At 30.2% G+C, this 22,516-nt stretch overlaps 1 protein-coding gene and 2 long non-coding RNA genes across 3 annotated transcripts in view; 1 reads left to right on the top strand and 2 right to left on the bottom strand.

Annotated features, from left to right (window-relative positions):
• LOC139488464 (uncharacterized) overlaps positions 1 to 11,208 on the bottom strand; it is a 147,337-nt gene extending 136,129 nt beyond the window's left edge. Inside the window, exons 1-5 of the long non-coding RNA XR_011656006.1 lie at positions 11,097 to 11,208; positions 10,753 to 10,778; positions 5,758 to 5,903; positions 3,068 to 3,137; positions 687 to 755 (exon numbers count right to left, since the gene is read on the bottom strand). This is a non-coding gene — a long non-coding RNA (uncharacterized lncRNA). The remainder of the gene's footprint in view (positions 1 to 686; positions 756 to 3,067; positions 3,138 to 5,757; positions 5,904 to 10,752; positions 10,779 to 11,096) is intronic.
• LOC139488465 (uncharacterized) lies at positions 1,647 to 14,805 on the top strand. The gene is made up of 3 exons (XR_011656007.1): positions 1,647 to 1,879; positions 12,553 to 12,654; positions 13,500 to 14,805. It is a non-coding gene; the product is annotated as an uncharacterized lncRNA (long non-coding RNA).
• A 3,188-nt stretch (positions 14,806 to 17,993) lies between these two features.
• On the bottom strand, positions 17,994 to 20,084 carry LOC139489989 (fucolectin-like). The gene is made up of 3 exons (XM_071276843.1): positions 19,889 to 20,084; positions 18,940 to 19,164; positions 17,994 to 18,205 (listed from the first exon to the last, which is right to left on the bottom strand). Exons 1-3 carry the CDS (start codon positions 20,082 to 20,084, stop codon positions 17,994 to 17,996), a joined length of 633 nt encoding a protein of 210 aa, XP_071132944.1.
• Positions 20,085 to 22,516: the final 2,432 nt, after the last annotated feature.

The raw sequence follows: 22,516 nt of genomic DNA, 5'->3' as shown, positions 1-22,516 counted from the left end.
TCAGTTGTTTTCTTAAATAACCTTTAGAGATGTAAAACGTATTATGATGTATACTGATCTATTTCTTTTTAATATCTAAGCGTGTTCCATCCAATCTTCCTAGTCATCGATGGTATTCCCATTCCAGTAGCTAGTATTTCTGTATTGGCATACAAATATAGATATTGTTTAATTGAAATTAACTGTCCATTTGGAATCTTTCGGTTCTGTTTTATAAAATTATGGAAATCGTTTGAAATTCAGGAAGGTGTATCATGCGTGTAAAGCTACGCTTCCTTTTCTGACTTTGGCTTCACTTTTGACTTTTCTTCATATAGTTTTAGATGTTCAAGTATTTTGGCTTCGTTTGAGAGCAAAGACATTTTTTCCGTTAAACGATATATACTTGATTTCTTAAATAAATATAATAGTATTTCATTTTTTTTTAGAGGAAAGTGAAAAAAGAAATATATTGAAAAGAACAGTTATTGTGAATGCAATTTTTTACGCGACTTATGCAAAATCTAAACGTTTTTTTTCGTGACATAACCGAATATAACCTTTTCGTAGCACAATAGTCACCCCTGGTTTTTCGTAGGGTTCGTGTCGCCTATTGAACATTTTTATGATTGTTGCTCGTCTTTTGTTATATTTAAACATTTGTTAGTCTTCCCTTATATTCATAATAGAATAAAAAAATGCTTTACCCATTATCTATACATCATATTATGGACACTACTGAAATAAAATCACCTGCTTTATTCCTAGACACAAACCTATAAATAGATAGTAAATGTTATTTTATAAACAAAATTATCTAACAATTGTAAATATTTTAAAAACCAATAAGCTCATCATGATTATTATGTGAAGTAATTCAGGCATAACGGATTTTGTACTGAAGGTGCAATTTTCTGTATTAATCAATAACAATTGTATATAATGTAGAAAATTATTCATTTTTTATGTGTACAGCCTTCATAATAGGTACCATAGCTGCTTTCTTTCGAGAGATCTTTGCACTACATAAAACTAATTGTCAAAATTGTTATACCGCCGAGATCAAAAAGTTATACTGTTTTGACGCAACTCGCAAAACGAAGCTGTGATTATCTTTGTGTGAGTAAAATATTACTTACAACTGCAAATTTTAAGTTGTATTGTATAACTTTCTTTGAGATTATTAATTGTAAGTAGGTTCGATGTTTTGGTTTCTTTAATTGACGACGTGCATTTTATGATCAAAGTGTCCGTTTTATTATGCATGATTGAAAAAAAACCAACTCCAGTGTACCAAGGAATTAATTTTAACATTTATCCATTGTATATGACTATTCTTAAAATATAGAACAATAATATTAACGCTGGTTTTTTTATTGCTCTACATTTTCCTTGTATTAAATGTACTTTTTGTATCCTTTCTATCCGACTACTTAGTTTTCTCTTCTAAGGTAATTATATACTGATATATACGTAGATTAATGTTATTTATCAGAAATGTAATTTGGACCTGCATCTTATTGATTTACAAAAGGAAAACGCCTCTATGCGTGTATTACTTCCATTTTTATACTGAGCGTTTAACATGATTTCCAAAAATTATATATCCGCTTTCATTCTGTGAGATTATTTTACATCCTGGTTGTTGTGAATCAGTGCTATCATTGAATATATCACCACGTGACAAACCGTTAGAATTTTCAGAAAAGCGTGTCGATCCTTAAGAAAACAATTTTGCGTAAACAATACCGGACTTTCTGCGAATAAGGTTAAAAATACAATTGTAATCTTTTATTTTAGTCATATGCAGGATGCATTTTGATGATGTAAGAACATTTTTTTTTATATAACAAACGAATCTATGTTTTTGCTGGAATAATCATGAGGTTATATGACCCGGGTAGGTGTTTTCTATTTATTATATGTATATTTTTACATGGATGTAAATTATGGATAATTGTTTCAATTTCAATTTATGTACAATATTATTTAACTATAGGATACCAATTTTGTTTTGTTTAAAAGTAACAATATCAAACAAGTCAAGGACCTGATAATAGCAAGATTGTTCTTATTTCTAATATTCAACCAACAATTCAGTTTCGTTATTGTTATCCTATTGTATGAACAGGATGCAATTTAAGAATGTTATTTCAATGTAGTAATATATAGTTATTACTAATATAAATGCAACCCTTTGTGCAGCCTCCTTTTGAATTATTTTTTTGATTACTTTAAACTCACGTCTTTGCATGTTGCTTAATTGTGTTTTGGAAAGAAAGATCTATCAAAACCGTAAATTTTATATCATATCTATGCATGAAAAGCACTGAAACACATCATTTTTCTTGTTATAGTGTGTTAATTCGATCTAGATGATATTGAAAAAGTTTGAATGAAAAAAATATTTTGAATTCAGTTTTAAAATCACCAAATATCTAGCTGTCATACTAAATTTGTTATAAAATTGACTATTTGCATTCCATGACTAAACACACATGTTATTTCGTTTCCGTTGTTTGTTATATATATATATATATATGCAACTCGTCTAAACATCAACCCAACAATGTTAGATCTGTAAATTTGCTTTCGCAAATTTTTGGTTCTTCCCTCGCCGGGATTCGAACCCATGCTACTGTGATATCGTGACACCAAATCGCCTGCACTGCAGCCGTCCCGCTAGACCACACGACCACCTGGGCTCTCAAAAAAAGAGCGTTCGCTGGCCGTGTGTTACTTTTCCTCGTCAGTTTTAATCTAGCGGCGTACTACAGTACATGATATAGAAGGCATGAAGATGTTATTGTTACAGATCAGCTAAATTATCTATAGTAAAGGATCCTACAAATTAATGTAATATACAGTCACAGAAAATAATTATATTTATAAGTACGTCTGAGTCAGTGACAACTCTACAACAGATGTATCCATCGGATCGCCATCAATGATGGTGATACATGGCTGTGTACATAATGTATATACAACTCGTCTAAACATCAACCCAACAATGTTAGATCTGTAAATTTGCTTTCGCAAATTTTTGGTTATATATATATATGTACAGTGCATGGCTTTAATAACATACCATTCTGCTTAGGACGATATTCTTTATCCTTTTAAATGCAAGCCATTCTCTAGCCAGTCAAAGTGAACCTCTGAAACATATATATAAATATTTATAAATGTGTATGGTAGGAGAAATACTGGTAATTTTTATGAAAGACACTAACGACAACCTTTAGATATTTGTTACTGGACTAATGTTAATTCACAACTGATCACATTATAGACACAAAGGAATATTTTAATCGTTTAAGGAAGAAATTACATGTGGGTGAAATTATAGAAAATTAAAGGAACAAAATAAGCTAAAAATATTGATATTGATTCTTTGTACGATATTTAATATCTTTAAATGGCGTGAAAAGGCTGACTCCTAATTTTACCTTATATTCAACAAAGGCATTGTTTGAGGCTCAAATCGTAAGAAAAAAATCTAGAATCTACTTTAAAAGTTTTTGAAATGACATATTTATTAGCTATTAAAGTTTTCCATAAAAAGAAAAATGAGTGATATGGAATAAAATATTTTACCCTATACCAAAGGGAAAAATCCTAGAAGTCCGAACATATGACAAAAAATCATAAATAAAGGCAACAGTAGTATACCGGTGTTTAAAATTCATACATCGATTGAGATAAAAAAAAAATTAATAAAACGGATAACAGAATACAACCGAGGGAAACAAAGAAAACACAGAATCACTGAAGTGAAACAAAACACAAACGCCAACTACATACGTAAACCTGACCTGATACATTATTTAGTACATTTAATAAAAAAAAAAATGTTACAAAAGTTATAACATTAAGATGGTATGGGTGTCTTTCACCATCTTGGATTATAAAAAAACAGAGAATCTAAGGTCCAGATTTTCAATTAAGTTAGCAAAATTAGATGCAGGAAGGCAGATAACTAATATGAATTTGCATTTAAAAGAACAAATTTAGCAAATGATCACTTATAAATAATAATATTTATACAAGTGTAGATTATATATTGATTTTGAATGTTTTTTTTTTTAAATGGCCTTTTAAGGGGAGGTATCTCTGGAGTAGTGCATTTTTGAAGGATTGTATATGAAATTTTGCATTTGTATTTTAGCCAGAAAAACGGTGACCCTATCTTTTCTTTTGATATTATCAAAACATTTTATAAAAACTATCTTCTCTTACAATTCTATCATTTAGTTTAGCCTCTGATCACATAATGATAGTTTTTCCTGTATAATCCATGGAGCTTGAGAAAATGCGCGGTGACTTATCTATTTTATTATACTTTTTAACATAAATAACAAAAAAGCTACGTTTAAATTTGGAAAAGTATGAACATAAAAAATATGAAAAAAAATCGTTTTTAATTTAGACTTCCATACCACCATAATAACATTAATGATACTATTATATATTGAACCAGTAGTACATTCGACAATTCATGACTCTTTGGTGTTGATTGTGGCAAAGACATGCCAAAGTCGAAACATTAATACCAACGTTGAAGAATCATTAACCTTAAAGGACCACAAAAAGGCTAACCCGAACAGGAAATCTGAGCTTTGCATGCGTGCGATACGTCTCTCAATTTAAAATGGACTTGAAATTTTATCACAGCAATTTTGAATAGAATAAAATCAATATATGCATTCCAGAACAGATAGCTTGATAGTTTGGTAAAGATCATATTTTTTTAACATGCTCATGAGATAATACAGTTTATCGTCCTTTGATTTATTAATTCTACAACTAAACGAATGTTTCTTTCACAAAATTTTACCTAAATAAAACAGCAGAGAAAATTGTATTCAGGCAAAGAAAAGTTAAAACATCACATAACCCTGCCAAGGTAGGGATACATTTGAAGAAATATATACGGTTTACCGGAACGAAAAAAAAATATATGGGTTTCATATTTTAGACTCTAAAATGGAAAATTATGAGCTTTAAATTGCTTTTGGTTGTTTCAATACCGAGAAAATACTTTATTAAATAGTGTGTCTTTTTTCATGGCAGTCAGATTTTTAAAAGGAAACAAATGTTAGAGAGAATAAAACCCATATCATTGGAGGTAATATGAATTCTAAGAAATCTTTTTCTTACAAACTTTTTTATAAAATATTTTATAGTAGTTCTATATAACAGGACATGTTGTTTTGCAAATTTAAAGTCTATTTTTCAAATTGACCGATTAAACAGTGTTTGCAAACAGAAGATACTATTCGACCGGTTTGTTTCCCCTAACACCCTGCAAATTAAAGGTTTTTTTCTTGCATAAAACATCATCAAAATTGTTAAAAAAATAGAACAGAAAATCACAGATTAATTTCAAGTTAAAAACTAACAGCATTTTTTCTGCTTTTTGTTTGATATGATGTCTCATTGACACATTCCCACTTTTAATTTTGTTTGTTTTTTCTTTTCATTTGATAGATTTTTTTTTAATTTCATTTGAATATACTCGTCGAATTGCCATCTTTATGCTATAGAGTCGCTAATTAATGGCATATAAGTTCATGTAAAAATGATTAAGACATCATCCGTATAAACAGAAACAACTTATGATCTTTAATTTCTCACACAAAAATATAAAGATGAACGAGGAACATAGAACATTTCATTATTAAGAATAAGACGGAAAATGAAAACAACAAAGTTCAATAATTCTGCCTAAATATAGATTTCCCTTTATCCTTTTTGTTACAATGGGGCTGCAATTACCTTAAGTTTTGCTTTGTTTGCATGCCATTAACAGTGCCAATTTTACTGTACCAGATCTCTATTTTGCCCAAATTATACTGAACCACAGTTTTATCTATACGAAGATATACATGTGTAAACATGCATGAACATGCCAGCTATAAAATCTATGTAAAACAAAAGATGAGATATAAATGTAGTGACAAAAGGATTAGTAGAACATTAAGGACCTTACCAGTGTTGTTGGATTCGTGTTGAACAGTCTGTTGTAGACTTGTTTGTTTTTTTGTTGTTAAATGTTTGTCATCTCTTAGACTCGTGATTTTTAATGTCCATTTGTATTTTTTATCAGAGTCAGAGCCCTGTTTTAAATGATAATGATACCAAACAAATCATTTTTTTTTTTGGTCCCTGTATTAATCCTAATAAAAGAGCAACTGATTGACATTTTCTTTTTATTATTTGAATATTTGAAAGGTATTCAGCCTAGATGAATGTTTAATTCAAAAAAAAATCAGAACCACCATTATTTTATTAATTTATATTCAGTATGTATGCATTAATACTTTTTATGTTTGGTTTTTATACATCTCTAATAACTAAAATAATTTAAAAAAAAAAAACAAACCCAAAAACATCTAATTTTTCACATTCAAAATGCACCTCTGTAAAGCAGATAAGCATTACAAATAAAAATGCAACTATCGTTACAACAAACTGTCTATTTAAATATGACGTGTACTATTTACAATAACAGTTTTGCATTATAAATCAAATACTTAAGTGTTCAAATGAGTTGCATAAACAAATATATATCACCTCTAGTAATAATGAGCAAAATTTAAAAGTTCTCTTATGTACTATCCGTGTCTTCATACACATACCATTGTCGTCCATTTTTTACAAGTTTGCATATCACGTGACCTATCATTCATATATACACCCTTTATTCTGATTCAGACATGTCAAAGTTATACGATTGATGTTTCGATTTTAAAATGTAATGATTTTTTAATTGAAATTAACCAAATGCCATTTTAGCTTTTGATAATCTGTTGTACCATTAAAAATCAAACTTATTAAATAAAATTATACTGTAACACCTCAATCCCCCTTTAACATGATGTGACATGTTGTCAAAACTGACTGTGGATTAATTTCAGAAACATCGGTTTACATTTGAACACTAAACAAATATCTATTTTTCTTTAATTACTCAGTGCAATATGCATACCATCAGAACACAACTTATTGAGATTTGTTACAGTAGGAGTTCCTATTTCCGGCCTTTAGTTTATGATTAAATATAAACGGATGTTGATTTTTTTCCAGGTAGATCTACAGTTTTTTTTTTCTGCGGTTGAAATAAAAGTACACAAACTTATAAGGGGGTTGTTAACAGTTTTCACTTCACTAGACCATATGAGTGTCATAGTCAGGTACCACGTCAGTTTATACTTTAAAAAAAAACCGTGCATATATTTATTTTGATTAGGTTTTGCATAGTCAGAAACCAAGTCAGTTGCTTCTTTTTTCATATCCTTGTTTATATTTGATTAATATTTTTTGCTTGTTGGTTTATAAATTATCAAAGAGATTTTGTCTAGTCAGAAACCAAGTCAGCTGTTTCTTTTTTATAAACTTGAATATATTCCTGACTATAATTATTTCCTTTTTTTTTTTTTTTTTTTTAAATTTATTGATAAATTATGAAGATTTTTTTTCTCCGAAACTATGTCAGTTGGTTCTTATATTTTTTCAATCATTTTTAGCCAGTTGGTTCATGATTAATCAGAGAGAATTGCAAAGAAAAGAATTAAGTGAAGTGTTTCTTTTTCTAATATCCTTACATGTGATTAAGGTGATAGAAAAATAAAAGATATAGGGTATCGGTCAGTACATTGGCAGCAAAACGTAAAGGAACAGCATTGTTATTGTTGTTCTTTATCTCTTATTTCTTTCTTATTGGCTTATGAATAACCAGACAGATATTGCCTAGTCAGGAACCAAGTCAGTTGATTCTTTTTTTTTTATCCCTGCTTATATCTAATTAATTGATTTTTGCTTGTTGGTTTCTGAATAAACAAAGGATTTTCGCTTAGTCGTTTAGTTAGGAACCAAGTGATTTGTTTTGTTATACATATTTTATTTTATTACTTTTTGTTTGTTTGTTTCATTGAAAACAAAGAGATGGTGCCAAGTCAGGTTTCAAGTCATTTGTTTATTTTTTATATCCTTGCTCGTTTATTTAATAATTTTTTGTTTCTTTATTCATGAAACGTTAGAGAGATTATGCGTAGTAAGGAACCAAGCAAATTGGTTCTTTTTATCAAAACGTTGCATATGATTTAGTTGAATGAAAACTTAAGGTATGGGATATCAGTCATACATGTCACTAAATCAGTACATTGGCAGCAAAAATCACAAACAAATGCAAAGGAACGGCACTTTTTATATCTGTTCTTCGTCTCAAATCATGTTTTGTTCGTTGGTTTATGAATAATCAGACATAATTTTTCTAGTCAGGAACCTTATATAATTAGTTTTTTTCGTGTAAGTTAATGAATTAGCAGACATATATTGTGCAGTCTGGAACCAAGTCAGTTGGTTCTTTTTTTATATCATTGTTTATAATGTTTTCAATTATGTCTTCGTTGTTTGTTTATGAATATTCAAAGATAGTGTTCCTAGTCGGGAATCAAGTCGGCTAGTTCCTTTTTTAAATTCCTGCCTATATTTAATTTAATCATATTGTGCTTGTTGGTTTATGAATAATCAGAGCAATTTTGCCTAGTAAAAAACCTGGTCAAGTGTTTCTTTAAATTATATCCTTACGTAGGATTTAGTTGATTGAAAAAAACAATGGATAAAGGATATCCATTCTGACACAAAATCAGAATATGGGCAGCATATAACACATAAAGATGCGCTTTTCTTCATCTCAACTTTGTCATTGCTTCTTGGCGATTGAATAATCGGACAGATATATAGTCAGGAACCAAGTCATGTTGTTTTTTACATATCTTTTTCTTAAAATTTTTTTCCAATTCCAAGTCTAGTGTTTGTTTTGCCTTCAAGGATTATGTGTTGTCTTAATAAATATACAATTCGAGGACCATCAGTTATCAGTGAAAGCTTTTCACTTGTTCATAGTATGTCAACTTAATGTAGAACTAAAAGAATGACAACATTGACAACAGCACTTGCAATGTTGTGCCGTAACTGGAAATTTAGTCTTATGTCGTCTTTATTGAGTGGTTGTTATTTTGTTGACCATTTTAATAAAAAAAAAAAGGAAAAATAAAGTTAATTTGCAGCAACTTTGTAATGAGATCTTCATTAATGTTTAAAATTTAAATATTACATGAAGGTATTGAACTGTTAATTATGCTTGCAAGCATTTGTTTACTACTTTCATTTTCAAAATAAAATTATAATTGAGCAGGTCAATTTGTCAGATGAAAACTAAACTCAAGGGGATTTTGATATAATTCTATTGTGAATATATAGTGAGAGATTTGTTAAATTTGTAAAGTATGAATTAATTTTTTGGACTATAAAAACCTTTGTTAAATTTGTAGAAGTTGAACTATTAAAAAAATGCATTTAGTGTTTTTTTTATCAAACCAAGGCGAACAATAATTTAATTAATAACCATTTGCTCTAAAATGCACGGCAAAATATACGCATAATTCTTTAATATGGAAAGTACAAATACCAGTGACCTAACCTTAAATACACATAACTTTCAGAAAGTCTGACGGTTGTATTCAAATCTCAATATAAAGTATCTAAAGATATCAAATAATAATAAGAATGACAATTCTGTTTTTTTTCTTAAAATATATATGTTAAACTGAAGCGTTTGTGGAATCTTTTATTCATTATTTTATCATTGATATATGACTTTGAAAATTGGGATACATTCATAGACATATTGTGTATTTTCCGAAATTAGAATTGACAATGTTACGATATATATAAATAAATATTTGTAATATTTTCTTTTACATTTTCCGAAACCTGGCTGGGTTTTTTTTTTCATTTGCAAACACAATCTAATAGCACTATAATTATGCAAGTAAGGATATAACTGTAATTCACTTTATGCATGCACTAAAATGACTAATGTTTAAGAAAAATATTCTATAAATTTCAGAATATATTTATATAAATAGCTGCATTAAGAATTTTCAATACTTCTAGATCTACATAAATTCTAAGTTTAGGAAGTCGTTTTTGTAAATATTGTAATGTTGTAGAATACCAGGATATATTTCCAGGGAAGAAAAAATAGTATGCAACAAAGAATTATTGCATGTTGCATGTTTCCCCTTTAATAAAGTTTATTGGTAATTTCCGAAAAGATTGAACAATTTAAAACTATTTTTAAATATGACAGTTTTTCTCGTTAGTGCTTTAAGAGTCCTTTAGGTACCTACCTAGCACTGTTGTACTGACATGTTATTAGGCTGATATTACAATGAGACATTTTATGAATATTGTTCACACGGAATCGACATATTGATATTATTTTATTATTAAAAAGATGAAAATAGGTATTGCATTCAATTTCATAGTTAAATTGTTTTGTCAAAATAGAAAAAAATAATGAATTGTTTATATTAAGATAACAAATGCAATTCAAACTAGGCTTACAATATATATTAAGAAATATTTTCTTTTGAAGTTTCGATATTTTTCTTTGGTATTTACTTACATATTTGTTTCAGTATATCTGGATATTTTATTATTTCCTTACTTTTAGTCAAGTCTGTCCTTTTTATTAAGAAAAAAATATATCTATTAAAAGTTATCAACATTTTATTGATTAGGGGTTAGGCATCAATAATTAGATGTATATTGGTACATTAATTCATCCTTACTCTGTATTCTAAATGAATATTGACCAAACAAAACACTTTCAGATTAAAATAAATTGGAAAAGGGACCTGAATATAATTCCCTTATGTCGTACTATCAATTTCTTAACGAAATATTTTCCTTGATACTTACCATTTTCTGTTCAAACATAAGATAATCTACAATTAAATCGCAATACTTATTTGTCAGTGAATGCATATAACATGAAAGATTTATTTTGAAATAAATTAAAAGGGTAAAGCTTTAATGCAAAAATACTACATATTAAAATAAAAAACAGGAGACTGATTGACAATTTAGAAGAAGATGAGGAAAGATAAATGAACTTTTAACGCGATATAACGTATGTTGTTGTCTTTTTTGTGTTTTGCTCACGAGGTCGTTTACATACTTTTGTTTATATCAGAATCTGACTGATATTCCGAACGGCGATAATAAAAATGTTGCATTAAATAACATTAAAAATGCCTTCTTACTGTAGTTACTTTGGTGCTTTGGTTCTCAATTCACATCAGATTCTTTCATTTTCCGTTTTTTGTTATCATGGACACTTATTGATCATTGTTCCAGATGCCGTAAATAGGTTGCACTTAAACTTGAGTTTGATTTGTTAAAAGTGAACACGTGATTACAGTTTTACTTACTCTGTAGATATCAAGGATTCACATCTTTGATACGCATACAAATAAATACAAAATTAATCAAAACTGTTAAATATCAATATTATGGGGAAATTTTTATTTCTATCGAAAAAATAAAGCTTTGAAAAATAGATAATATTTGCTTATTAGTTCACAAGCTGCACTTAAAATACAAAAGAATGATGTAACTTGTAGGTTATTAAGAAATATGTCATAGTGAGTTTTTCTCACAGTAACGTATAACCTTTTATGCGGTTTTTACCAATATGAATATAAGTATATACGGTATTTTTGCCAATAAATCAACAACACGCCAGATACCAAATTATGTTTGTTGAAGTAAGCAGTTGTAGGTCATAATACGATCTTCAGCAATCAACAAAATTCATATAGTAGAAATAAGCGATGAATACGATATTAGTGTCACATTTGAAATCGTTGTATGTTTAGAGAACTATCGGATTGCAATATTGCCTACCAGTAAATAATTTTTACACATTGTTTTCTGTGAATACCTATGTGAATGCCCCTTCTTCGTTTTTATGTATTATTGCAAAATGTAAGAAGGAAAATCGACAGTACATGCCTTTTGTTATGACAAAACTTTTAGGGATTGCAATGTTTGCAAATTATTTGTTTTTTCCTATTAAATTAGTTTCTCACATTTTTCAACCCTTGAAAATCTAAAGTGCGATTATATGTGTTGTGTTGTTTTCTCCTTACATAATGTCTTTTTTATTTCTATTTTTAATCTGATTCAATTAAATTATTTATAATGACTTTGAAAAAAATAGGCAGTACACCAACATAACTCATAACCATAACGTCTTTTCTGAAGCCCATACAAAACATATAAAAATAATTTTCCGAGGAGACCAACTTAATACAAGTCTGTTGTGTCATGATTATTTGCACATGTTTTGAAAAAGGATTGATAACAACTGACTACAATTTTGCAACTTCAAAGCAAGGACCGAAGATCATAAACGGAGAACTTCGGAAAAGTATGAAAAGCCGACGAACTTGCTTTTGGAAGATTAAAATTCAGTTCCTATTGTAAAAAGTACATGTATCTTTCTAACCATCATGAATAACTATTTTCTTTTAATTTGAAGTTCGATTGATGGTGTAGATCACTGTTACTATAAATGGTGTTCTAAAATAATATTGGGTTAAGTTTAATCAAACATTTGCAGTGGTGTAAGGTGAGTTGTGACTAAAATATCAATGACAGACTGACGGATAAAAATATACAAAGATACACCTTCAATCATGTCACTTGTGTTTGCAGTTTGCAGTTAGGAGTTGGCGGGTGGTTTCAATAATTTAAAAGGAAAATCCACAACTGATGATCATACTCAAAGTATAAAGGATTAATCATACGGCTTCTTTGGTAAGGTTACACCACCTAGATGCAAGTCCAAGCAACACCCTTTCTGATACGTTGCTAGGGAACATAATTTGTTGCTATGCATCTTTTAATTTAGAAACTATTACACAAAACTGAAAATATTTCTTTGTTTTAATGACTGTTAATGCAATTATTGGTATTTTTCTTTTACTGCGGGTAAAAAGGAGACATAAACTGACAATTCACATGAATCTCAAAATATGCAAAATTTCCATTTTTTCCATTGTTTTTCAGCATTTGTTTAAAAAAATGAAATCAGGTAACATTTTTCTTTTTTTATTCTGCTATATGGTTACCTATAGTTTGAGGTATATCAAGGACATTTTCATTTCCTTGTGGGTGGTTGCAGTTTTTTCTGCAATGCAGTTTTTAAAAAGACCAATTTCTACAAAAAATGACAATTTATCGAGCATATACGGTATTAAGGTATTGCCATGATAACCAAACATTTTTTTGTTGATTTTTTTTATGTTACTTGTACAAGAACTTATATGGTACAAAGAACTAATGTTCATGTCTACACACCACTGACTTCATTAAGTAAAAATATACATTGAAATAACCATATATTTGATTTTTGTAGGTTCAATCCAAGCCATTTCAATGGCATCAAAGATAATGGTTTTTTTTTCATAAAATATTTTTTTCATTAAATTTTTAAACACAAAGCATTGTTTCTTTACTCAAACTGATGATTAACACAGGTTTTTAGGAAAATCTAAAAAAAAAAAGATACTTACCATCAATTTCTCAATCCTTATTGTCTGCCTCTCTTAAATATTGAGGACGTGTTCCATGTTTCTAATATTTTTTTCTTTATATTTCAGAGAATAAAAGAGGCTATGTGCCTGTCCCAAGTCAGGAGGCTGTTATTCAGTGGTTGTCGTTTGTTTATGTGTTACATATTGGTTTTTCGTTTATTTTTTTATATAAATAAGGCCGTTAGTTTTCTCGTTTGACTTGTTTTAGATTGTCTTATGGGGCCTTTTATAGCTGACTATGCGGTATGGCTTTTGCTCATTGTTGAAGGCCGTACGGTGACCTATAGTTGTTAATGTCTGTGTCATTTTGGTCTCTTGTGGACAGTTGTCTCATTGGCAACTTACCACATCTTCTTGTTTATACTATCAACACTTGATCAAGCACTTGTTTTACTGACTACACTTATGCATTGTGATACAAAATGAATGCATACCAAAAATCATTTTGTGGATTATATGCGCAATTGGAAAAATATATCTCCACCAAGGTGAAAAAAGGCAAATACAGGAAATCTGAAGGATCATAGTTATTAATACAAAATAGCACATACACGATACTATCACAGTCTGAGAATCGGAAGAATAATTTCAGAATTTCAGCGTTTTGGAAACAACTGTTTGATTGTGCAATAGCCAATAAAATATTTTTCGAAAGGCTTGAATTTCGAAAAAATTACTTGTTTTAAGCTACACACACAATTATAAGAAAAATCTTTGATGATGAATAAAAACCGCTAAAATGGATATACAAATGGGAATCAGGTGAAGAAGACACAGAGAGAGCGACAACAATTTCATTTTAAGGATGTACTACTCTGAGAAGCCAAAAATTTCTAGAATTAAACTTTTTTTCTTAACCTAATTTTCGGGTTTATATGACTGTTAAAAAAATAATTGACGAAGAAAAAGAACAATATGCATATTATTTCGATTTTTTTCTAATAACTGATTAAAAAAATATATATCTAAGAAATTTGGAAAGACAAGAACGATGTGGGATGTAAATGATTCTTGTAAAATCATTTTTTGTATCCCTTACCCATTTTCTCAAAATTTTGGCTAAAAAGACTGACTTGATTGGTCATAAAATTTGAAAACTGGATTACTCAAAAACTATTCATTGTAAATATACAATTTTTTCACAGAGTTATGTTTTTTTTTAAATTCATCGATATTTTCCACTTGTATCACATGTTTTTGAAATAATTCCAGAACGAGATTACAACGAGACTGAAACGTCAGAAGAACACATCCTTAACGGCAGAGTGTATAAAAAAATGATTTTTAGTGTGTCATAAAAAAGGCAATGCTCAAATAAAGTGGGCGTAGAATATCTCTTGCATAATTTATATAAATAAACTCATCATAGATACCAGGACTATTTTGTATATACGCCAGACGCGCGTTTCGTCTACAAAAGACTCATCAGTGACGCTCGAATCCAAAAAAAGTTAAAAGGGTCAAATAATATCTTATTCTTTATCATACCTTTAGTTTTGCATAATTTGTTCTTGTGTCGAAGCACCACTGTCCCATATTAGGGGAGTGTTGGTGCCAACAAACTTGTTTAATCGAACAACATTCTGTATGTGCCTGTCCAAAGTCAAGAGTCTGTAATTTAGTGGTTGTCGTTTGTTGCTGTGTAACATATCTGTACATACATTAGGCCGTTAGTTTTCTCATTTGTATTGTTTTACATTTGTCATTTCGGGACCTTTTATAGCTAAATATGTAGTATAGGCTTTGTTCATTGTTGAATGTCGTACTGTACCTATAGTGGTTAATTTCTGTGTGTTTTTTTTTTGTCTCTTTGGAAGAGTTGTCTTATTGGCAATCATTTTACATCTTCTCATTTGTAATTGAAAAAAGCATAAACATTTTAATTTTCCTCTTATTAGATATAGCATGGATAAATATAGATTCCACCTCTGAATCGAGTGTGATATAATATTTATCCACTCGAGACAGTTAAATTTTCAAATTTAAAGCGCGAGGCTCGCTGAGAAATTTATTCCTTCTTTCTTTCATTATGTCACAATAGGAAATTCAGAGGAAACAAGAAAATTTGACGTCGGATCAAACGAACCACACGTTGATTAATTTCTTTTTATACAATGGATGCAGAAAGAAATAAATTGACGAAAAATTAGAGAAAAAGTTAAATCTGTTTAAATGAATTATTTCATCCTACGAAATAATCAGTCGTATGTTTCGAAGGGCATCCGATACTGTTTAATGATGCAGTATTCATTTTAAAAATTAAAAACTATCATCAACAATCTAAACAACAAAACAAAGAGAAAAATATGACTGAGCAACGCGAACCCCATCTTAACTGGGGGTGATCTCAAGTATATCGGACGGGTCACTAGATTTTTCGCCACATCAGGCTATTTGGAATGGCGTCAGTACAATTTTCGAAAGGATAATAAACTTGAGAATGCAAATGGGGAATGTGTCAAAGAGACAAGTTCAATTTCAACAATGACAACCATTGCTTAATAACTTCCTTGTAAGAAGCAACACTCTATCACAGATAAGCTATGCATTCTCTAGAATTTATTATATTTATTATCAACTTGGAGGTTATTATCTATATACAGTTGCATCTGGAATGTTGGTACACGCAACAGTTCTTTGACCTTAATCTGATGTTACCAAATTAGAAAGGAGTATTTCTATTTATCTGCACAAATCTCATTTCAATCGTTTAATGAATATTTTTATTCCTAACCAGATTGTCAACTTCTATAGGCTTCTTTGCAAATCTTGATATGAATTGTCAATGATATGGTTAAACATATCAATTATTCAAAACTTATACTAAAAGATTTTCAACACTAGAAAGAGATAACTGATCAGTAATTGGCAAAACCTTTCGGATTTGTTTGTTCTACATGATCTTCAACTTCGTATATTAAATGGCTTTTTAGCTTTTACGAATCAAGAGTCCCTGATGGGTCATTTGAAGACGAACCGCGCGTCTAAAAAAACTTTTAGCCTGATATCTATGCTGCGTTTATTTCTGTCCATATGTCTTTCATTTTAACAGGTTTCACTCCAATCAAGCAAGAAAAATTCATTGTACCTTTCAAAAACTAGTTTTTAGAATGTTTCATATTACAAGTAAGAGTGACCTTGACCTTTACCATATTGACCCAAAAGAACATATCTCTCCCCTTCTCTATATCTTCTATCTGTGTTAGAAGCACATCAACCAAGCCAGGGGTTTCTCAGTTATTGTTTAAAAAACACGTAGACGTAAAAGACAACTCCATGTATTCATTAGTTTATAAAAGAGAGACGAAAGATACCAGAGGGACAGTCAAACTCATAAATCGAAAATGATCTGACAACGCCATGGCTAAAAAGGAAAAAGGCAAACAGACAAACAATAATACACATGACACAACATAGAAAACTAAAGAATAAATAACACAAACCCCACCAAAAACATGGGGTGATCTCAGGTGCTCCGGAAGGGTAAGCAGATCCTGCTCCACATATGTCACCCGTCGTGTTGCTTATGTGATAACAAATCCGGTAAACAGTCTAATTCGGTAGGTCACATTCGTGAAAGGGGAGGGGATTGTAGTTACAACGTAAGGAACATATCCGATATCATTTGTGAAACGGTTATTCCATAACGGTCAACCAACTCGTGATGGCGTCCGTAAAATTTACGACGTGATGATTTCGATTTCACCATTTAGAACTCTTGGTTTAATAGCTTCCTTGTGAGCAACAACCCTCTATCAAGAAAATCATGATAGGAAATGCAAGCACGGAAATATCGTATCAATTGGGAGATATATACACCGTATGCAGGTGCTTCTGGAATGTTGCTACTTAGAAATGGAAAGTTCACAATTGGAAAGCTGAAATCATCTCTTTTGTTGTAAAGTTTGTTTATAATAGATGTACAATAGAATGTATTAATGTGACTTGAGAGTTTATCAAATGCCTTATTCATATCGTGTGTCTCATGCTCCATTATGTTCATTCAGAATTCCTTACAAATTCTACTGTATTTCTATCTTTTGAAACATATGTAAACAATTGAAGGCCTTTTATATATATAAAAAAAACATATAGGGAAACAGGTTTAAAATAGGAAATTAGTCCAAAGTCTAGATTTGTTATACATTGAACTAGAATGCTCATTCATATTATAATTTCGTTCTGCATAATTTTCAACAAGGGTTGGAAGTTTGGCTTAGAATGTCTAAACCGTTGAGTTATTCTAATGTAAAAATATGATAATTAAGAATATTTACACAATTCTTGTGACAATGAACCAATGCATTGACATGGTTATTCAGTAATAGATACATGCATAATATGTATATATGTATCCCATTTTGACACTAAGATATATATAGTTCATAAATTTGAATAGAGAATAAAAACTGGCGTACAAACTTTTAAGCCTGGTATTTATGATGAGGTTTATATTCAGGAAGCACAAAAAAGAATTCATGAATATATGAGATTATCGGTTATTGTCAATGAAACAAAATACTAACAAACATTTAGATGTTTCATATAGTGTTTTAATTCCTAAGTGAACACTTGAACTTCAGCAAAATTAAATATTGTGTCTAATGTATTCTCGCCTTTCATCATTACCATGACGTAACGAGCTTCTTTTGGTTCTCTACAGGATATAGGTATCATTTCTCCGTTTGAAGCTGGGCCTTTATAATACCCACACACCTGCATACTAGATAATGACATGCCGATGCTAACTTCTATATTGCGGAGTCTGTGTCCTGCAAAAAATATCTAAACTTCATATAACAGTTATCAGAATGAATAAGTGTGATTTTAAATTGTAACATTTTGCGTATTGATGTAGTAATGAAAAACAGTGTTGATCAATGAACGGGGTGTTCAGTGAAGTATAAAATAATATGTGACACTGGAAGCGTACATGTGACGTCATCTTGATGAGATAAAAAGAGGTCTTTATTATTGCGATCGCTAAGTTTTCGTTCCATTACAACAGTTTAACACCACAATGATGACGAAAAAGAACTAAGTTGTGTATTAAGCATTATAATACATATAACCGTTTTGTTTTAACAGATCGCTTATGTAAAACATAGTTTTGCTGCGTAAATAACCCGTTTATCTGTGTCCCCAGGTAGAAACACTCAAATTGAGTTATATATTGGTGTGACAAGAGTCGATAATGATGCCAGATTGACATTCATGTGCAAGATAATAATGAAAAATAAAGTAGAGATATTTAAATAACTGGCAAAAATAAACTAATCCATAATTGTCTTAAAATAAATACTTATGTTTTTTCTGTCGTTATTCTAACCTTTCTGAAATAGTTTTTGAAGTAAAATTTAGAAAAGGGAGTTATCTATAGTAAAATTAAATGCAATCATTGCGTTTTTCATAAACTAGTAGTGTGAACTTCGGATCATTCATATCAAGGTTTGTCTTTCAAGGTGAAAAACCTAAATAAACATTCGATAATTGTTAGAAAACCTACCACAACAATCTTTTCTGTTGTATATTTTAATAAGTTTTACCATACAGCTGCTTCCTATATCAACCCACCAATACGGATTAATTTCGCCGTGCCAAACATTGTTCTTCATGAAATATGTTGTGACCATATAGCTATTGAAATTCCCATCAACAGCCGCACCACATCCAGCATGAGAACTTTGTCCACATTTCTTATTCAATGCTAGATTCTTCTTACCACACGATCCTTGTAAATAAGATAAAACGTTTAAATATATACTGAGCCAAAAAAGTTTAGCAACCCTTTTTTTAGATTTATTTTTTTGTTTTTCCTGCCACAATTAAACATCATTGATATAATCCTAAGGTCTACCTGTTTTTATGATTGAGTAATAAAATAAAATTTTATATTTTTGTTACAAAACTTTTTTGGCGCAGAATATATAATAGCTTGTCGTGAATTCAAAACTCAAATGAGAAGATATGATTACTTAATGCTTAAGGCTCTAGAATCTAGAAACTCGAGGTTCGTAACTGTGTATTTCAAAAGTAAATCTAATTATATTTGTTCATATAAAACTTGAAAATAATTCTAACAACACCAACCAATACTACATATGAACAGTCATTATAAAAAAGCAGATACCTGTAATATGCTGACGGGTTTCTTTGATATTTTAGACAATCTAATGCTAATCTATGATAAGTTTATTTACTTAGTTTAAGCATGCTTTGATCAATGCAGCTTTGTTCAAATTAGTGTTGATAGCAATAAAAACTGCAGTTAATCATGTGTAGCTTAATACGTCTTTGTGTTTGCAATTATAATTTGTATATTGGAATAAAATTTCTCTTGGACTATTCCAGATTACTAAGCTTATTATTATTTGAAAACAGTATAAGAAAACTCATCATGTAAAAGAATAAGAATTCAGTGCGTTTTTTTATTTATATGTCCATACTCAACGTACCTGTTTTCTCATTTTCGATATTTGCAATACGTTCTTCCAGCGTTACAATTTTCGCCTTCAATGAATTGATTTCGACTCTTTTATCAATCTCTTTAAACTTCTTCTCAAATTCAGTGCAGCAACTAATGTTAGCATTGAATGATATCTGACTAGGTTGTCCAACGTGAATCAAGGAAAGTAAAAGGAAGAACAGCATTTCAATTATTGTCTAGTACCTGGTAATAGTTCTTAACTAATGTGCATCTGCTTCATGTAATATAATAGGTTATTGATTTTTTAATATTTTGTTTTAATTTGTCCTTGTAGTAAACAAAAAAACTGACTTCCTTGTTCATTCATTGCTTCACGTTTGCCTTCTTGCCAGATACAAAGAACTGAAAACAATATTGATAGTTTTTGCTGTGAGTTGGAGATCTTTCTGTATCAACAAAATAGAATAAAGAACAACATATCGTAAACTATTACAAGATCACAGGCAACACTGAAAATGTTGTTCTTTATTTTTCATTGCTTTACATTGTGTTATCTTGTCAGATAACAATCACAGGAATCAATAACGGTTATTGATTAATTTGTATCTACTCAATCGACCTATAAAATTTAAACAACAATAAACTACAGTAGCCTAAAACTAGATCATTTACATTATCGCACCACTGGTAAAATATTACGTTGTGATTGGTTTAACGCAGTCACGTCGTGACCCCCTATAGATCCGTAGTGGGTTAGTAAATTTCCTATGGGGTCATGACGTCATGTTTACTGAAAATGGTGGCGTCATCTATTTATGTTGTTGTGTTTCATAGTTTATTTTTCTACAAAACGCAGCAGAAAAAGTCCAGCGTACGATAAATTCGTTATACGATTAACTACTGACACCATTGAGGGTGAATAAAATCCATACTAACCCTCTATATGTACGTAGGAGGTCAGTAGCGAACCATATAACTTAAAATTGTACCCAATCATGTCAACCATTTTATTGAAACCAACTCACTCAAATGTATACCTGCAAGTTAACAACAATTACCCATTCTACATTTGATCCAACAAATCTTCACATGTTGTTTCCTCTGAACAAGTGAAAGAAGAGAACAACTTAAAAGAAAAATAGATGCGAAACCGTAACTCTAACAGTCCTTGTTATATTTTCTGCGGTCCGACAATTGACAAAAAATATCACACGGATCTAATAGCTACGGTTCAATAGCTAAAAATAAACTTGCAATGCTGGAAATTTTCGATTCACTCAATCAATAAGTTGCAAACTGTAGAAAAAAATCACATTGACAAATATAACAGTGTATAAAAGTTCACATTCCAGTATAAATGATTGGATAAAGAAATCCCCGAAATATCAATTATTGAAACGAAATATGAAGTCCACATCTTGTGAGGTGTGTGTTAATTGTGTCCAGATAATTTTTATTTGCACATGCAATTAAGATAATTTATATTGACATACATACTCATAAGTAGAAAATAACGTATTTGCAATAAGAAACTCTTTAACCAACGATTAAAAGTATATACCTACTTATGGTATATAGTTAAGAGATATTAGACATAAACGGAAACTCTCATACACCTACGATTATGATTACAATTACACTTACAGGTAATATTTAAATTTTGGACTTTCTCAAAGTGTAAAAATAAACCGTCAATCCAAAATAATGTCATGATAATGATATTTTGGCAGCAGTCCTTTTGCGCCAATTACTGTTTTTCAGGGGTATCATTCGCCCCAAATTTTGTTTTCCAAATGTATTAATTGCGCCAATATTCGGAACTCATTTGCGCCAATTTACCTGTACACATATCCATCATAAAAGGTAATGATTAATATATATTTAGTCTTATTTTTGCTTAAAAAGTATCATATGTTCGGAGATATTTCACCATGAGGATGAGCATCTGGAGAAAAATGACTTAAAATGCATTAGACAGTCCATTTTACAGAGACAGAAGAACACTTTTTGCTTTGCTGAACATTGAGTACAAGATATGCCAAAAGAGAGGAAAACAGAAGCTTTTGCTGATTATGGTTGATGACACAGTGCTTTGTTTCCACCCACCATGCGTATGGGATGAAACTATCTTCCGCAAGACGTACCAGAAATGGAGCAGAAGCATTCCACATGGAATTATAATGAAATGTTTTATGCATCGCTTCCTTCAATGTTTGTGTTTATGGACAATCAAGTGCAGTAACAAGCTACTACATACATTAAATTGGTAAGTCCCATGCAGCAGCAGCAAGAAGAAGATATTATTCAGAAAAGAAAACATTTGCCATGTAAACTGCCGGTTCTAAGTCGGAATAAAGGAGGAGGGAAGTCATTTTTCATTTAATTGGCGCAATCGTGTGTTTAATTTTTGGCGCAAATGATACTATGTAATTTTAAAACAGGTGGTGCAAACGTAGCCTCGGAGCTCCACATTATCAAGTTTTTTGTTAAATGTTTAAGATTTCGGAAGATAACAGTCGTTTAACAACAATGTGTTACAATAGAATATGTATAGAGATATGTTAAAGTGAATTACACGCAGTCAATGTAAAAGCTAAAAGAACGATGTTTACTAATTGTGTGAAATTACACTTACTTAAGTCAATTAAATAACGAC

Source organism: Mytilus edulis, chromosome 9 (assembly GCF_963676685.1).
Source record: "Mytilus edulis chromosome 9, xbMytEdul2.2, whole genome shotgun sequence".
Classification (NCBI taxonomy): domain Eukaryota; kingdom Metazoa; phylum Mollusca; class Bivalvia; order Mytilida; family Mytilidae; genus Mytilus; species Mytilus edulis.
The sequence above is the reverse complement of the archived record's forward strand: the minus strand, read 5'-3'. Positions and strand labels throughout refer to the sequence as shown.

Bases quoted from the DNA above. Each gene is read 5' to 3' on its own strand.
- LOC139489989 (XM_071276843.1), bottom strand. From the start codon at position 20,084: ATGCTGTTCTTCCTTTTACTTTCCTTGATTCACGTTGGACAACCTAGT. The intron at 19,165-19,888 runs GTACGTTGAGTA...CTTATTTACAAG, and splicing joins TATCGAAAATGAGAAAACAG to GATCGTGTGGTAAGAAGAAT. The intron at 18,206-18,939 runs GTAGGTTTTCTA...TATTTTTTGCAG, and splicing joins CAACAGAAAAGATTGTTGTG to GACACAGACTCCGCAATATA.